The following is a 19,309-nucleotide window of genomic DNA, read 5'->3' as shown; positions in this document are numbered from 1 at the left end:
GAAACGAGCGGAGCAAACGCTCCACGCGGGCGGCTCGAGAGAGGCAGAGGTAAGATCTTGCAGAGGATAAGATCCGCGGCAGTGATAAGGAGAGGGGAGCCTGCGCTACGGTCGGGCGAGCGGGACAAGTGGGACAAGCGATAGGAGCGCGGGAGTTTAACGAGACGGGCGAGAGACGGGCCGAGCGAGCGAGAGATTAGGGCTGAGGCCCGCAGGCTTTAGAGGGGAATAGGGAGAGTCCTAAAGTTAAATGTTTAGTATAGGAAATAATAATACTAATAATAATATTAATATTAATATTATTATTATTATTATTATTATTATTATTATTATATTACCCATTTTGTGTATTTTCTCCCAGGCGTGTCGCCGTAGTGAAACGAATGTCTCCCCTAAGCAAAATCAACGTTTCGGACGCATCGACGCAGTCCGTTTCGCCATCTGAAGTCGTTTAGGCAACCTCTTCAACGAGCAGGTCAAAAACGCGGCACGATCTGATTCCCGTCAAAATCTTAGTTTGAGCTCAATTAACCAGAATGGTGTAGATGGTTGTCACGAAGTGTTTAGAAAAGGTTCAGAATACTTTTGATTTGATTTGGGGGTTGTGAATGAGGTGAAAGCGAGTAACAGTGAGTGAAAAGTTCCAAACCAACATCCAAGGTCAACCTTAAGGTCAAGCAGTCCTATGGGAACTCATCTCGAGCTACTCTATATTGACCCCACCTACTAAGTGAACAAACACAATGAAATAAGATATTTATTGGTAACTTATATGCGATCCTAGAGTCAATAAATCTTTGATTACACACATGCAACAGATTTTAGTGCATTTAACTAATGAAATGATTACATGCAAAAATTGCTCCATCTCGAGGTTAATTAGACACAAACTTCGTAAGCAAAAAGTCTTTTTTCTCTTATGCTGGAGTTTTCTGTATGGCCATCCCATTTTGCCAAGAATGACAAGACGAGATTATTGTATGATCTTTTTTCAAAGAAAAAACATATCAGAATGAAAATAAAAAATCTTATATTACTGCTGCGTCAAAAATTTTGAGTTTGCTCATAAAATTAAAATTCTATCAGTGTTAAAATTTATTAAAAAAAAAAAACTTCAACAACACTTTTCATCTAGTAAAAAATCCTACTGATCCTAATAAGATAACCAATAAATATAAAAAAGATTTTTAGGGGCATTTACGTGCATACCACCAAATTGCTATGTATTTACATAACTACCACCTAAACTTCTTAAATTTCTAAAACCTAAATCTTTCATATCACATCAAAAATATCACTATGTTAACTTCTAAAAAAAAAAGTAAAATACACCTTTCATGCATAGGTAAGGTAGCACAAATGTAAAAATTGAAATTTATGAGTTAGATATGTAAATATGAAAGAATTGAGTGGTATGCATGTAAATATCCACCCTCCCACTCTCTCTCTTTGAGAAAGGATACCTAACTTTACAATGAATTAAATAAAAGGGTTTAATGGATTTATATGGATTAGAAGGATAAGCAGAATGTTGTTTAGCCACAAGTTTCACAAAAAAAATGAAATCCATTTTTATTGCGGAACATATTTAAAAATAAATACTTTAAATACTGAAAACTATAAACTAGGGTGATCAAGTTTATCATACCGTAATATTTTTTTGATAATTACTAGAAATAGAAATAGGCACAAAGCATGTACTTGAATTACTTAAAGCGAGGTGATTTCTGACTTCAAGAAAATAGAGTTCCACATTTGCTCTAGCACTGCCAATCAATCTCTAGGAGGCAAGTTCAAATAAGATGGATAGAAGAATTTTTCAGTCAAGGTGCGCACTTGAACCCAACATTTCAGGATTCTTCACTTTGTTTTCAACCAAGATGTTACACATTCGAGCACAGATGGATAGAAGTTAACACTAACAGTGACCCAAGTTTAATTTGCTAATAAAAACATTAAAATATAAATTTGGCATAAAGAATATTATGGAAGGTTAAGCAAAAAATTCTAATTATGTTTATTTTGACTATGGTCTAACAATAGACATCAACAATTTTGATTTTTTTTTTTATTTTGGAAGAGATGCAAAAACAGATTCAAGAAATCAGAAGCAATACGTACAACATAAGCAAATGGAAAAAATTTTACATAAAATACAAATAACGCCAAGATTTAACGTGGAAAACCCCGAGAATGAGAAAAAAATCATGGAGTCACACTTCACCAAAAAATCCACAATGAAAAATGAGAAAAATTGACAAATTACAACACATTTAAAACTCTCTATATTTTTGGAATTCGGGAACACTCCTTCGCACACGAGAAATCTCAAAATCCAACTCTGAATCTCATAAAATCCCACAATGAAGCAGAAATATAAAATTTGAACAGTTTAAATTCGGTTACTAGTGTCGGGGCACCGCGATAGGGTTCATGGGCGCACCAAAAAAAGTGCTACAGTGCTGCATTCGAGCGTTGCAGTGTTGTGCTCACGGGTTTCAGAACCAAGACTATGTGTTGCGGCGTAGTGGTTTTGGCATTGGGGCACTGCATCTGGGAGCTACAGCGCTCCCCTCGAGCTGCTATAATACAAAAAACACCAAGATTTAAAATGAAAAAAACTCAAACGGGAAAAAATCGCGGAGTCACACCACATCAATAAATCTAATATGAAAAAATGAAAAAAATTTGTACAAATTACACCGCACTCAAGCTTCTCCGTACTTTTGAAACTCAAAAAACTCTTTCCTCTACATGAAAGCTTAAAATCCAACTTTAACACTAAAAAAATCTCACAGCGAAGCAAAAATATAAAACCCAAACTGCTTCAACTCAATTATTGACGCCAAGACATCACGATAGCGTGCAAGTAGCGACGCTCCAAAGGGAGCATGCGTTGCAATGTCATGCTCTCAGGTTTTTGAACCGAGACTAACATTGTGGCGCGGTTGAACACAACGCGGCGATGTTCCTCTCCGGGTACTAGGTGTCATGCTCTTGAGCTTGAACCTATATCGGGCGCGATGGAACTATCTTTTGAGTGTTGTGTGCAATAAAACAAGTTTTGGGGGCAGCGCCCCGAACCCAATACAACGAGTCACCCTTCCGTACCCCGCTAACAAAATCACTGTAAAGCTTGATTGATGAAATTGAGGGCTTTTAGTGTCCAATCAATTAACACAATTAGGCTCCATATAATAACAATCTCTCACTTTGAGACTGATTGCAATCAACCCCGCTCCTCCAAAAAACTACAACATGTTCACAGTTGTGAAGTGTAGGTAGCTCATTCTTGTCGCGATCTTCCTGAACTTCACTTGAAGCCAAGAAGAAATTTAATTTCTCAACTATTACAACTTTAGTCAACATATCTGCAGAATTATGAGTTATTTGTATCTTCTCTAAAGATAATTAATCATTATTTAAGATTGAAAGAATGAAATTATAACTTAGCTAAATGTGTTTCATCCTGACATAAAATAGGGCGTTATTTTCTAGGTCCCTTGCTCATCCTCCAGTTCTGCCATAAAGCTCTGTAGTCAAATCATTCTATTGTTAGTCTCAGTGATAATAATATCCTCAGCTTTTGTAGTCAATAATGCAACAATCTTCTATAACCTGATAACTCAACTCACTGTTGTGTTCCTCAAAGTTAAAATATAACATGTACTACTTCCACCATCAATATCTCCTACCAGATCTGAATATAAGCATCTATGTAAATTAATCATTATATTTTCTAAGCAAATTGTTTTGTTGATTGTCTCTTTTTAGTATCTGAGAAGGTATTTTACCGCCTCTAAATAATGTTTGTTTAGATTACCCATGTACTGGTTGATCACTCCCACTGTGTGTGCAATAGTTGATCTTGTACATATCATCGCATGCACCAAACTTTTAACTGTTGAACCATATAGAGTTCATCTTAACTGTGTTTGTTCTTTTTCAGATTTAGACGATTAATCCTTAAATAGTTTAAAGTAAATATATAAAAGGGGTATAAACATATTTTACCTCACTCAAGTTGAATATGATAGAAACTTCTCAATATATTCTATCTAAGATATATACCTGCACGCCTGTCCCTATAGATTCTCATACCTAGAATTTTGTTGATTGGACCTAAATCATGCATTTCAAATTCCCTTGATAATTTCCCTTCTAAGTCAATGGTCTTCTGCATATCTGCTCATACAATCAACATGTCATTCAAATATAAAAAAAACACAATATAGCAATTATCACAACATTTAATGAAACAACAATGATATGACTGATAATTCGTGTACCCACTATTTGACATAAACACGTCAAATCTCTTGTATCACTGTCTTGACGTCTGTTTCAACCCATAAAGGTTTTTTTAATCTACAGATTATATCTTCATTCCTGAGACTTCATATACTTGTCGTTGCATCATGTAGAATGTTTCTTCTAAATCATCACGTACGAATGTTGCCTTTACTGCTCTAGATATAGATATTCCTCTGCTACTAAGCTCAACATAACTTTGATAATTGTCATCTTTGCTATCGGTGACAATATCTCAGTGCAGTTAACTCTTTCATTTTGTCGAAATCCCTTCACAACAAGCCTTGTCTTGTAGCACTTGCTAACATCTGACTCTTTTACTAGCCTGTAAACACAATTGTTGTGCAACATCTTTTTTGTTATCTGGTAGTTTGTTAATTCTCATGTCTGATTTGAAATTTGCAGCTGCATTTTTAATCAATGACAATCTCCTACTCCTAAGTTCAACTTAAGTGATCTCATCATAACACTCTGGTTCGCCACTACCATCGGTAATAGATGGTACAAAGAAGGAGAAAGACTTTAATACCGATCATGTGATTCTTCTAGACCTGATTTCAATAGGTGTCTGAAGAACATTTTGTGCTTTATCAAATAAAAGCACATTTTCTTACCCATCTTAATGATTGCTCGAGTCTTCTATCTCAACATACTTGGAAGGATCTTCAAAAGTAATCGATGAAAAATCCTGAGTTCTGTTTTTGTCATTGTACATCTCCATTTTATTGAATGTGATATCCCTGATCCTAATGAATATTCAAATTCATCTAAGTCATACTCAATGAAAAGTGCATTTGAGAGATTTTGAATCAAGCTTACTCTTGGATCCCACATCAACATGAACATATGATTAATAACAAAATACTTTCATGTTAGATAGATCTATGTTTTTGTCACTTTATGATAAACAACCAAATACTTTATGTTAGATAGATCCACATTTTTGTCACTCCAAGTTTATTCAAGTAAGTCTACATTCAAAAGTACGGATGGACCACGATTTATCAAATACATTACAGTGTCTGCCGCTTTTAACCAAAATTATTTTGGCAAACCAACATGCAACCTCATACTCCTGACATGCACTTGATGGTTAATTCATGTGCTCAGCAACACCATTTTATTATGGTGTCCTTGGAACAACGAACTCATGTTTGATTCATACTGAAGCACAATAACTTATGAATCTTTTATCACGATACTCGTCGCTATCATCTGATATGAAACACTTTAACCTCAAATAAGTCTCATTCTCGACCATGACTTTCCACTTCTTAAATACAACATATTTATATTCAGAAAGTGCATACATATACCTTTCGGGTGTTATAATCAATGAAAGCGATAATATAAAGAATCTCCAATAGATAGAACTCGAGTAGAATCACATACATCAGTATACACTAACGCCAATGTTTGCACATCAACTTTGACTTACAGTAAGAAAACATAACCTTCTTTTGCTTATCGTACATACAATTTTAAAAAAATCTAAGTCTATAGGATTTGAACTCTAAAGTTTGCTTTTAGAACGGAGGGACTTCATCCATTTAACCCATATGACCAAGCCCGCAGTGCCAGAAACCTGCTTCAACCTTTGTTCCAACTACTCCAATTGACTCAAACATATCATTGATCAAATAAAGGATGCATTCAATATTGCCTTGAGCCATAATAATTACATTTTTAGTCACCTACCATAAATCACCTATGAAAGTGATCACATACCCTGACCTTGCAAGCTAATTCAGAAAAATCAGATTTTTCTTTAAACATGAAACATGTTTAACTTCATTCAATTTCCTAATTGATCCATTTGACAATTTCATATCAACATCAGACTTTCCAAAACTACTACAAGCCTTGTTATCTATCAAATACACCTTCCTAAGATCACTTTTAGTGTAATTTTTAACAATTTTTGTTGGGGGCAACCATGAAAAAAAGCACCTGTTAATTACGAGAGATTTATTTTTATTAACTCCACTTTCAAGGCTATACAAGGTTTCTATATAATAGAAGCTAACGCACAAAGTTTTAAACTAATTAAACATTTTAGTAAACTTTCCTACTATAGAAAATTATATAATCAGAATTTTTTGTAATTATAAATTTTATTTTGATAACATCCCACAGCACTGAGTCTTCCATATAAGCTTCTCTTCCCTGATTTCCTCACTGGACCAAATCATTCAAACTAATGAGCCCACTAGATTCCAAATAAACAATCAATTCCTAAATAGCTATGTTTTCTCCAAATTCTCTGACAAATGTGAGAGCAAATGGGTTACGGTTTTTGCCCTTTTAGTACACCAGAATCCAGGCATGAAAAAGCTCATTATATAGTTGACATCACCATGAACATAATAAAATAACACAACTGACAACACTAAAGCGAACTACATTGATTCAATAAAGCAAAGCAACACTCATAAAATGCTAAACATTAAATACCAAGTTCATTTCATGCAAACAACAATTTGCATAACAATGAAAAAAAATGACAATATTAACATATTGTAACTGCAATGCATGAGAAAATGTTCCAGACAGTAAAACTATAGAACTACTGGTCTTTAATATTCATTTTGAGCTACTCATTTAACAATTTCAGCCTTTTGTACATGTATTAGCTATTATGATAGGATGTGTAATGCAAATTAATGAAATAATGCAAGTTTAAACAAATGTAACACAACAATCTTACCCAGGATGGCAGCAACAGAGACATAATTCTCGACAAGGTTGTGCCAAATCATTACGCACCCGTCGATCATAACAAGTTATGAAACATCCCGACAGCCCAAGCAAAGCAAAGAACATAAGAGCACCTGCAAATATTTATCAAGAAAAAAGGAGAGAGTTTGAATTTTATTTCTTTCTCAGAACATTTTGGTTACTTTGGTTTTTTATATTTAACTATAGTCAAGCATGCTGATACATGACGCTGCTTTGAAATGACAGCACGTCGTGAAATAAGTATCTTCAGTTCCAAAATAATGCAATTCCCAAATGTTTGAAGAATAGAACAAAAAAAGTCAATAAATACAGCATATTAAATATCATCATCATCGTTATTTGCCCAACAACTTGGATTCTCAGTTTGTGAATTTTAATTTATCACTAATTCCTGCTAAGAACTAAGGTAATAAATTTCAAAAAATTGTACGAAACTTATATCCATGCTACCTTTGGTTTATTACACTCCTAAGGAGTATTTTTGAACCATTTGTTGTGATATCCAAATTACCTCAATGAAGTTGACAAATATTTATCTCAATAGGAGTCATTACAAGAGTTTATCTAATATAACTATTTTCATAATTTACCCTACCTCCTTTTATCACAAATCATGCCATTATTATTTCCATCATATGCAACTTAACTATCACTGACTTTTTGCTATCAAACAATTGGTTTCACACAAAATAATCAACCTAATTACAATTTTATAAATTTTTTCTTTGAAGTATTTATGGTATCAGCTTATGATATAGTACTTCAGAGGCACGGTTATTCCTTATAAGGATTTTCCTTACTTTGATTGCCGACAAAAAATCTCCAAACACCTCACTCACTAGTTCAGTGTTTCACTCCTAAGTAACAAAATCAAAGAAATATAATGGTTTTCCATAAACAAATAATTAACATACACATTAATTAGGGAAATTTACACAGAATGTTATGTATTTATGTATCTAACACTCAAATTTTGATATTAACTCTTATGACACATTGGTGTCATAAACTTATGCATGAGAAGCTGTATTTTCACTCTTAAAAATATAATGATTATGGTCTTTTTCATATGATGTTAAAGATTTCAGTGGTATGCATACAAATATGAATGTTTAAGCCTTACATATAAAAATACATATGAATTGTGTCGTACGAATTTAAAAGCCCCTATTAATTAATAAATAAATGATTGCTCCAAATCTTTTAAGCAACACATCATAAAGATCTTTTTTGGAAAACAATGAACAGACCCAAAATGTTCAGATTCTCTTGAAAAGGGCAAATGAAGTGAAACAGTGTAGTCCAAATCACCTCAAACAGAGGATGCCATAGTATATAAAAGGAGGGAAATTTACATACATAGCACAGAATTCTTACGTATTTAAATGTCTCACACCTAAACTTTTTTATTTACATACATAACACTTTGGTGCTTTAAACCTATGCGTGAAAGGTGTATTTGACTTCTAAAAAGTAGTAATAGTGCTATTTTTTTTATGTGAAATCAAAGATTTGAGTGCTATGCATTAAAATATATAAGAATTCCGTGTTATGTATGCAAATGCCCCATCAAAAAAATACAAAACAAAAGGCCAATAGTAGTCACCGTATCAAATCTGTTTAGGGACACATTACCACATATGTAGTAGAAACTGAGCTTGCTGTCAAAGCCCCAAGCTAACCGTAACCAATACTGCTGATAGTTATCGATCAAATACACGAGGTAACCCAATGAGGAAATAACCTGCAAGTGTTTAGGGATAAGTATTTTTTCTCTTAGTTAGGGTGGGACGTGGAAGATCAGATATTTATCTACGTTTGTCAAGTGGCTTAACACAAACTTACAAGTTGAACAGCGACAAAAATGAACAAAATGTCGCGGGTCACAAAGAAACGGAACTTTAGGGTGCGCCACTTCCGGTCTGCAAGCACGTGGACCCTCAAGTAGTAGGGAGCCTTGCATGTTGTGCAATGAGCGAAAGCAAATCCTTCCTGAAGAATATGAAATATTATTATGAAAACTGTTTTTTTTTTCCAGATCAAAACCATTTAACAAATGATGAGCAACAATAACAAGTTCGAGGCAGCTGATATATTTTTAGAGTAAAGTGCCAAAAAGTCCCGACTATTTACATAGGACTGCTTTAGTCTCATAGTCTATAAAAGTGTCAAATTAGTCCAGATTCTTTAAATTGGAGTTCAGCACAAATTTAAAGTTTCTAAGCACTATTTAGCAACTGCTATACTCTAGCTGTAAAGGAATTTAACTTCTCTCAACAATGCATCAATGGTGGAGAATAATGAAACATAAGCTTAAAAGATTACGTGAATTTCAATTAAGTAAATTGGTGTCATGCCGGGAAGCTCTACTATGAGAGCAAATTTTTTTATAATAAAGTTAATGAAAAAAAATTTAAAACAAAGAAATGATTTTTAATTTGGTGTGCATTAATACAAAAAGCTTTTGTATGGCGTTTAAAAAAATAATCGAGGCATGCCCCTGAAGGAACGCCTTGATATAGACGCACAAAAGACATCTTGAGATGTGTGCCTCAGTATCTATAGTGAAGCCTACGCCTTTATTATAGAGGCATACACCAAGAGGCTTTATGCCCCAGGCATTAAAGGCGGACGCTTCTAATAAGTTGATACAAAAACAGATATTATTTTGTAATACGATATTATAATATAGTATTAATGTATCTTATATTATACTTATATATCATTTCAGATCACTAAGAGATCTGAAACCTCTCTATTTAGGTCAGGTTAGTGAGATCAAGCGTGCAAGAAATATAGAGCACAAGTGAATAGGAGGGAGTGAGATTCGCTTATGTTTGAGTGAGAGATGGAAAAAGAGCCATTGATTGCATCAGATTAAGATGTCATTTGAGCGAGAGGAGCGAGTGCAAGTCAAATATCAAATTCTCTTTTGACCATTTTGTTTAGGGACTTTCCCTAATAGAAAACCGACAAAATGACAATTTTTCTTGTTTTTATTTAAGTTCTTATTTTCATTTATGTTTCATTATTTTTAAATTTATTTTTATATGTTGTTTATCTATTTTATAGGTTTTAAGTTTTTTTTTTTTTTCTCAATCTTGTTTCTAAACTTTCTTTATGTTTATTTTTTACTTTTAAAATTTTCACAAATCTTTGATAATTTTTCTATTATTTTTTTATTATTTTCTTTTAGTTTTTTTTTTTTTAATACATATGATGACTTCTTTTAAAATAGAGAAAGTGAGAAAGAGGTCATTATGGATAATGATCCTCATTTTATATTTAAATTTCAATTGAGCATTTATCTTGAATCTTGTTCCACAGTTTCACCTTAGAATAACATTTAAGATATAATTTTTTTTTAGTTACTATGTGATTTTATAGAATATGATTATGAAGAGTGAACATATTGATGATTCATGAAATATTCATGAATCATTTTTAATCTTTAATATTTTTATTTTTAATTCGAGGTTTACACGCTGCATTGTGAAGTTAAAATATCTCAATTCTCGATTTTCCCTCTTCAAATCTTGGCTGTGTCAAAGTGAGTTGAAGTTGTTGAAGATGTATATATATAAATATTGCAACACTAGTATTATAAAAAGTTAATGAGTGACCAAATTGTTCTCAATTGCACAAACAGTACACAAAAGATTAACATCAACTCAATATTTTCTGTATTAATTACGAAAACTCTTATAAATGATAATCAAAGTGAGGAGCCTTGATGCATTTTTTTGTAGATGATATAATTCTAATCAATGAAGCATCTGCTAAAACATGTTAAAATTAAATCATGGAGAAGATGTTTGGATGATTGATGATTTAGTACTAATATGATATATAATTTAGCGAGTGTTATATTAATAAGAATACATCGATATTATTAAAAATAAAAAGGATGCCTGGGTATAATAGTTTAAGTGTATTAATGTATCACACAAAATAAAATAATATATATATATATATATATATATATATGAATACAACTTCTAAAGTAGCGTGGGTAGTTAAAAGAGAGAAGTGCCTCAATAACTCATAAGGAGACGTCATAATGACTAAATGAGAAATTTATTAAACTCACAATTAAGCATATTATATTGTATGGATATGCATGATCAACACTAAAAAGTCATTAGTACCCATGTTAAGCATTGAAAAAAAAAGGAAAGTTAAAATGAATGCATGAAAAAATTATAAAGGATGATTTAAAAAATTATTATATTAGATGAATAGTTCCAATGATATCCAATGTGTCATCAACAAATTTTTATGATTAACATGAATCTCCATGCATTTTTTATAAGAAATCTTCCAAATTCAAATTCATGACTATCCAAGCTCTGATTTCATCAATTTGTAATCAAACTAAGCGTCTCGGCAAGACAAACGACTCTAAAATTAATTCAATTTGGATCCAATCAAGCCCAGATCAAGCCGTTGAAGCACAATTGGAGGTTTTAGATCAACAATGCAATGGCCAAATGAACTTCAAATTTGGCATAGTTATAATCAAACTAAGCGTCTCGATAAGAGAAATCCAACAAGGCTAAGATTGTCAAGTTCTGGGGTCTTTAAGACACTTAAATCCTTATAAATCAGCTATGATAGAGAAGGAATAGCATGGGTCATCCAATCTGATTGTTAGATAAGTTATGTACCCCAAAAAAATAAAATGCCCCTCCCTAATAAGCTACAAATAGGCCCCCTCTCTTCACTTGGAGAGGGGGGGAGAGAAAAAGAAAGAAAAGTGAAATTCTAGAGTCTGTTCTGGAAAGAAGACTTCGAGAGTAACTACTGGCCTCTGTAGCCGCCAACCACCGTCGACCACCAGCCACAAAATCGTTTATCATTGTCAACTACAACTTGCTATCACCACTTGTCACCACCGATTACCAGCGTCTGTAACCGTTAGCTACTGTCAACCACAACACGCCATTACCAATTGCCACCACCGACCATCGACTATCAGTAACCATTACTTGCAACTGTTGTTGTCAAACTACAGCTATTGTTGAATTTCCTAACACATATTTTTAGCAATAAAAAGATAAGTATAGATTTTAGTATAAAATTGAAATCTCGTTCTCCCTGTCATGAGAGAAGGGCGTACCTTGTACATACAAACATAAAGTTGAATACTTTGACTAAACTAGGTTTTTTTTCCTCTAATAGTTTTTTCACATAAAAATCTCGGTCTCCCTTTCCTATATTTTCTTATTTATGTGATGAATTTTCATACAAATCGTCGTAAATTTTCTGGCACGCAACAGTTTGGAGTTGTCCGTGGGAAATAAAATCTCAATTTACTTTGCTATATTTTCTTATTTATAGAAGTGTAAATATACTTTCAACTAGAGGTGTAAATGAGCCGAACACGAGCGAGCCCAGGCTCGGCTGGTGTTCGGCTCATTAAACAATATTATTGTTCGTGTTCGGCTCGTTAATATTTCGAACACACAAGTGTGTTCGTCTTCAGCTCGTTTGCTAAACAAGTCGAACACAAGCTGTTCACAAAAAAAGAGTCGACTTGGCAACCCTAATTGCGCAGTCGTAGGATGTTAAGGGTTGGGGCAAGATTTTAACCTTATTGTTTATATTAAAACATCATTTAAATATAATTTAATATATTTTTATTCTATTTTTTATTTAATAATTTTAATCGATTATAAGTCTATAGTCTTGTAGTCAGTTAATTTTTTTTTAAAATGCTACTCATCAATATATATGTATGTATATATGTATGTATATATGTATATATGTATATATATATATATATATACATACATACATATTGATGAGTAGCATTTCGAGCCAAAACGAGCCAAACACGAATGAAAATTTTTTTTTTGTGTTAAGCTCATTTATATATCGAGGTCAAAAAAATTTTTGGGTCCGACTCATTAATTTAGCGAAAGAATCGAACATGAGCTTCTCAACGACCTCAACACGAGCTCTTCGTGAACAACAAGTCGTTTTTGACAGCCATACTTTCAATGGCTAAAAAGCCTAATACCCGTAACAATAGAATCTCACACACCAACACCAACCATTTCAAGGGAAATCTCATAATCAGGGACGACAAGCCTCTACATTTTCCCCCCTGAAGCCATTGCCCTACTGGTGAAGATGCCTCTTCTTTGCCCCTAAAAGACCGCATGAGGAAAATGAAAGAATCTCAAAATGAGATTCTTCAGCTTCTGAGTAAAGCTTAGCAACCAGTATTAGCGCATGGGTGAGATTCATCTACCCCAAGATCAATCCCAAATAGGGACCCTCGGATAGAGAACATTTCTCCTGGAGCCCCTCCTTATACTGAAAATTTTTCTCAATCGGTTCAAAAAGCTCAGGAAAAACTTGAATTATGGAGGTCAACCTTGGAGTATAAAGGCCTTCGTTTGAATAGAATTAAAATTGAATACATGGAATGTAATTTTAGTAGTAGTAGCTCTAGTGACAGAAATGTAAGTATGGGTGATCAAATTATTAAAAGGTGTGAACGCTTTAGATATCTCGGGTCAATTGTTCGAAGTGATAGTGATATTGATGGGGATGTTATTAGTAGAATTCAAGTTGGTTGGTTGAAGTGGAGGAATGCTTCGGGCCTATAGTTTAATAAAAAAGTATCGCTTAGACAAAAAAGAAAATTTTATAAGAGGGTGGTCAGACCTGCAATGCTATATGGCGCTGAATGTTGGCTTTAAAAGAAAGCATAAAACTAAGTTAAGTGTTGTCGAGATGAGAATGATTAGGTGAATGAGTGGCTTTACACTTGGAGAAGGAATGCAAAATGAATATATCTGTGATAGGGTTGGTGTAGCTCCGGTGACAGACAAAATTAGATAGAGTCGTCTTAAATGGTTTGGTCACATTAAACGTCGATCATCTGATGATCTTATTAGAATAGTAGATGTTTTATATTCGACTTGGGCATATTGTATAAAAAATGATTTATTAGAATTAAATGAAAATATGACACTAAATAGGATGCAATGGAGAAAAAGGAGTCATGTAGCCGACCCCATTTAGTGGGATAAAGGTTTTGTTGCTGTTGTTGGTTCAAAAAATTGACCTCCTAGACATTGCTAGTATCACGCATCCATCTCGTGCGACCGCACCAAATCACAAATCTCCAGCACTCATTCAGTCTCATCATGTAATTCACGTTGAGTTACGATGTATGGCTCAAGAAGAATCTTTGAGTCTCATCATGTAATTCATGATGAGTTACGATGTATGGTTGAAGAAGAATTCTCTTTAAGAGATAGAAGTCATTATTTACTCTTCGTAGTTCCCAATAGTCTCTGCCTTTGGTTGATATACTCCTTTAACACCTCATTCCACAAGAATTCAAGCTTTCAAATATCTAATCTTATGATGGGGTATCTTTACAAATATAAACACATTGACCATTATAGAACAATCATGCATATAAAACGAGTCGTTGATGCGCTCTTCTCTCAAATTTTTCCTGTCGCCCTTATAGGTGAAGAGCGTACTTGGTTATATTTACTCCCAAAGGTATTATTCATAGCTTCAAAAAATTTGTCGAACTTTTTTGTGGAATAATTTTAAATAAATCCAATAATTATCAAAAACTCTTCTCTATCTTTCTAGAATTTCTCAAAATGAAAATTCACTCAAACAATATTTTCAAAGATTCCCTACTATAGCTCGTCAAATTTTAGAAGTAGATCTAGAGCTATTATAGGGCGTCTTCCTTGGAGGGTTATAGCCTGGACTTTCGACCCATATTGATGCGAGATACATTTCGCTCTTATACTAGCCTCATTCATCGTTGAAGCTCAAATCACTGTTGATGAAGCTATTAAAGCACATCCAAGTCAATTTGAATAATCTTCTGGCAAGCACAAACACAATTTTAAAGAAATTGCGCAAACCTCCCAGAGAATGAAGCGAGTAAAGTCAAAAGAAAAACATCATTTTCATCAAAATCAACATGAGACATCTAATCACACTCCACTAAACACATCCAGAAGTAATATTTAATAGAGATTCAAAATTATGAATACTTTAAATGGTCAAGGCCACTAAAAATTTCAAAACATGAGGACCAATCTCAATATTATCATTTTCACCAATCAAAAAGACATTCAACATAAAGATGCAGTTGCTCAAAAGAATAAATTGAATATTTGTTATGCTAAGGTCACTCGGTACATTATTTAAGAAACAATGCAGAGAAGATCAGAAGAGAGAGAAAATTATTGAAATTATTGAATGAGGAGCATAACTACAACCTATTTTATCTCTACAAAAAGCTATTTGCTCTCATAGAAGTTCCAATTTTATTTCCTAGAAAATTTTTTCTTTTGTTTTTGTTATTAGAGACAAAATTTTATCTTTCAAGTAATATATTTATTATCAGTGAACTTTTTTATAAATGATCTTGTCTATTACAAAATCTTTTGAGGATAAGTGACAGACACAGTCTCCAATTATACCTCTGAAAAATGCACCCATTAGACAATCCCGATGTAAAATTCCAAGTAGACACAGTTTTCACTAGAATGACTCATTCATGGCAAGTGGCAGGCAGACTCCAGTTATACTCCTAAAAGATATGCACATGAGGTAGTTTTAATAAGAGGCTTGTAGTGGACACAATCCTCACTAAAATGAACCATTGAGGGCAAGTTATAGCCACAGTCTCTACTTATACCCTTGGAAGACATGCACATGAGATGGTATCGATAAAAAGCTAACATAGTCGTCACTAGAAAGATTCATTGAGAGCAAATGATAGACATGGTCTCCACTTATACTCTTAGAAGATAAGTCAAGATGCAGCCTCGATGAGAAGCTAACAAAAGACACAATCATCACTAAAAGACAAATTGAGGGCATGTGGCAGAGAATGTCTGCATTCATACCGCTGAAAGGAACGCCCATAAGGTAGTCTCGATGAGAAGCTAGTAGTGAGCAGGGTCCTCACTAAAAAGTCTCCATGAGAGCAAGTGATTGACAAAGTCTTCACTCAAAAAATTTTAGAATGTACAGTTACATTTAAAAAATCTCGGAAGGTTATAAGCCTCAGAAGGTACAGGTACATTCAAAAAATCTTAAAAATTTATAAATCGTAAAAGATACATGTACATTCAAAAAATCTCATAGGGATATAAGCCTTTGAAGATACGATTACATTCAAAAAATCTCATAGGGATATAAGTCTTTGAAGATACGATTACATTCAAAAAAGTCTTAGAGAGCTATAAGTCTCAGAAGGTATAGGTACACTCAAAAAATTTCAAAAGGCTATAATCCTCAAAAGACATAGGCACACTCAAAAATCCTAAAAGATTATAAACCTCAAAAGGTATATGTATATATAGAAAACCTAAATGCTATAAGCCTAAAAAAATACATGTGTATTTCAAAACTTTTACAAGGCGCCTGCCTCAAAGGATAAATAATCTTTCTTCATATAAAAAACGTGTTAACTTTGTTTGTTGATTTTTACTTATTCAAGAAGCTAAGTATTCATCTAAAAATCTCAGAAGTCATAAACCCCAGAAGAATTTGATGTCATTATGCTCCTAATCGAGGACGATATGACAATTCAAATTTATTGGATTCTTAACAAGACTTATAGTGGCTTTGTCAAGTGAACAGTTATAAAGAATCAACATTTATAAATGAAGTTAAATAAATCATTAAATATCAATATCATTAATTTTAGTCAAGCTCATGCATTCAAAAGAAATCTCATCTTAAAGTAATATACAAAGTTATTGGATTTACATAATATTACCATGTTCTACAACGGCATCATCAAATAATTTTTGAGATCTTCTATTGCCCTTAAAGTTCTCCTCGGCTTCCATCTGATTATCTTTTTCTCTATCAAATTTATAATAAAAGCGAAATATATGTCCAAACTACTCTTCACTAATGCCATCAAACTAACATATATATCTTCCATTAAAAATGTTTTATTTTCTCAAAGCGACTGGTATCACTAATACCAACAATATCAAACTGAAGATAAAATTTGTATAAATAAGGCAGCATGATCAACATCTCTTTTAAGAAAATACAGGCATTTTATCATTATGGGTCTTAATTACCTCTTTTATGAAGAAAAATTGAGGGAATTTGGGTGTGCTTTTATTTACCTGAATTTGGGTAGATAACAACTGCTTGAATTTGGATAGACAACAACTGCCTAAATTTGGGTATGCAACTGTCTAAACTTGAGTAGGCAACAACTGCCTAAGTTCGGATAAACAACTGCCTAAAATTCTAAAATTGGATTGTCAACAACAACTGAATTTGGGTAGGCAACAATTGGTTGAATTTGAGTATATAACAACTAATTGAATTAATGTAGGCAACATCTGTCTAAATTTGGGCATACAACTGACAAAATTTGGATATACAACAACCGCCTGAATTTGAATAGGCCACAATAGCCTAAATTTTGATAAGCAATAATAATTTGAATTTAGGTAGCCATCAACGGCCTGAATTTATGGTTGACAATAACTGTCTGAACTTGAGTAGGCAACAATATATAAACATGAAGCAATAACCTCAATATAAGTAAACAACAACAATCTCGTTATAAATAGGCAACAACATCCTCAATAAAAGCAGACAACAAAAGTTTCGATATGGGAACACAACAAGAGCATTAATATGGGCAGGCAACAACAAACCTCAATACGAGTAGCCAATAGCAGCTTGAAGGCAACAATATTCTCAATATGGATAAGCAACATCAACTTGAAAAATTAGGCAACCACCGTTTATAGACCAAACAACTACAGTCTGTAAAGAATTTGTGTGACTTCTCTCTCCCTCAAAAAGGGCATTTATAATTAAAATTTCAAAAAAAGACGAAAATTTCAAAATTTTCCGGTTCGCTGGGAAAGATAACTTGCATGAGAGCATGCGCATGCCTACGCGCACACGCACGCAAGTACAAGCGCCAGCAAGCAAGTACAACGCGAAATAATTGTGCGTGAATGATTGCATAATCATTTGCATGCCTACGCGCATGCCTACGCGCACACGCACGCAAGTACGAGCGCCAGCAAGCAAGTACAAAGCGAAATAATTGTGCGTGAATGATTGCATAATCATTTCAGCACGCAAGCACACACCCGTGCACGCGTACATACACACCAGCATGCAATTGCACGCACGCAAGCATAAGGGCAAGTGGGCAGGCCCACCGCAGTGTCTGTATGCCCTCGTCACGCTGCTATGCCCCCATTCACACTAGTTTTTGCCTATAGACCCCCTGCTACTTTCTCGAGCGCATTATTATGTTCATTTGATGGCATGCAAATACATGACACCCAAGAATGTATGCCATCACGGGACCACTGTCGCAAGCCGCAATTGTTGTCAGATCACCATTGTCCAACTGAGGTCGTGCCACCACCAATAGTGACAATAATCACATAACCAATTATCTTTTTAGAAATGCATATTTCATTATTTTCCAACATTTCAGACTAAATTTTGGCATTTTCAAAATTCCATGACATCCAAGATTAAATTGGGATAATTTAAAATGTAAAATATACTCATTCCAATGTGCAAATTTTTGGAATATCTAAAATGATGATAGACACTTTTCCAATGACTTATATTTTTGAACAACGCAAGCATCAATGTTCGAGAAGAGGGGGGCAATTGATTGTCGTCAAAAAATTTTTATGATCAAGTGCAAATCTTAATTCATTTTTTATTAAAAAAAATCTTCCAAAATATAAATTCATGATTATCCAAACTTCAATTTCAACAAAATTTATAATCAAACTGAGCATCTCAGCATGTCGAACCCAACGACTCTAAAATTAGTTTAATCTAGGTCCAATCAAGTCCAGATCAAGTTGTTAAAATTGTCAATTGAATGGTCAAATGAGCTCCAAATTTTGCATATTTATAATCGAATCGAACGTCTCGACGAGAGGATTCAACAAGACAAAGATCAATCAATTTTGAGAGTATTAAGACACTCAAATCCTTTAAAATAACATATAATTAAGGGAAATAGTGTGAATCATTCGATCAGATGTTAGGAAAGTTATGGCCTAAAAGATTAAAATACCCCTCTCAAAAAAGCTATAAATTTGACTCATCTTTTCAATTGCAAGAGGGGAGTAGAGGAGAGGAAGAAGTAAAATTCAAGAGTCTGCTCTAGATAGAATACACGGCAGGTAACCATTAGTCTCCATAGACACCAACCACCATCGACAATTGACATCCGTAGCCCCCCGTC

The 19,309-nt window shown here is 33.7% G+C and overlaps 1 protein-coding gene across 2 annotated transcripts in view; it reads right to left on the bottom strand.

The window, feature by feature from the left end:
- The window catches only part of LOC110030160, a 29,108-nt gene that overhangs the window by 4,776 nt on the left and 5,023 nt on the right, over nucleotides 1-19,309 (bottom strand). For both annotated transcript variants that reach the window (XR_002294632.1, XM_020732747.1), the window contains exons 3-5: nucleotides 8,896-9,042; nucleotides 8,686-8,794; nucleotides 7,019-7,142 (exon numbers count right to left, since the gene is read on the bottom strand). Coding sequence is in view for 1 of the 2 variants with exons in the window: in XM_020732747.1 (XP_020588406.1) it covers nucleotides 7,019-7,142; nucleotides 8,686-8,794; nucleotides 8,896-9,042 (380 nt within the window). In the remaining variant the exon portion in view is untranslated. The remainder of the gene's footprint in view (nucleotides 1-7,018; nucleotides 7,143-8,685; nucleotides 8,795-8,895; nucleotides 9,043-19,309) is intronic.

Source organism: Phalaenopsis equestris, unplaced genomic scaffold (assembly GCF_001263595.1).
Source record: "Phalaenopsis equestris unplaced genomic scaffold, ASM126359v1 Scaffold000670, whole genome shotgun sequence".
Taxonomy (NCBI): Eukaryota; Viridiplantae; Streptophyta; class Magnoliopsida; order Asparagales; family Orchidaceae; genus Phalaenopsis; species Phalaenopsis equestris.
This window is presented reverse-complemented; position numbering and strand designations above follow the sequence as displayed.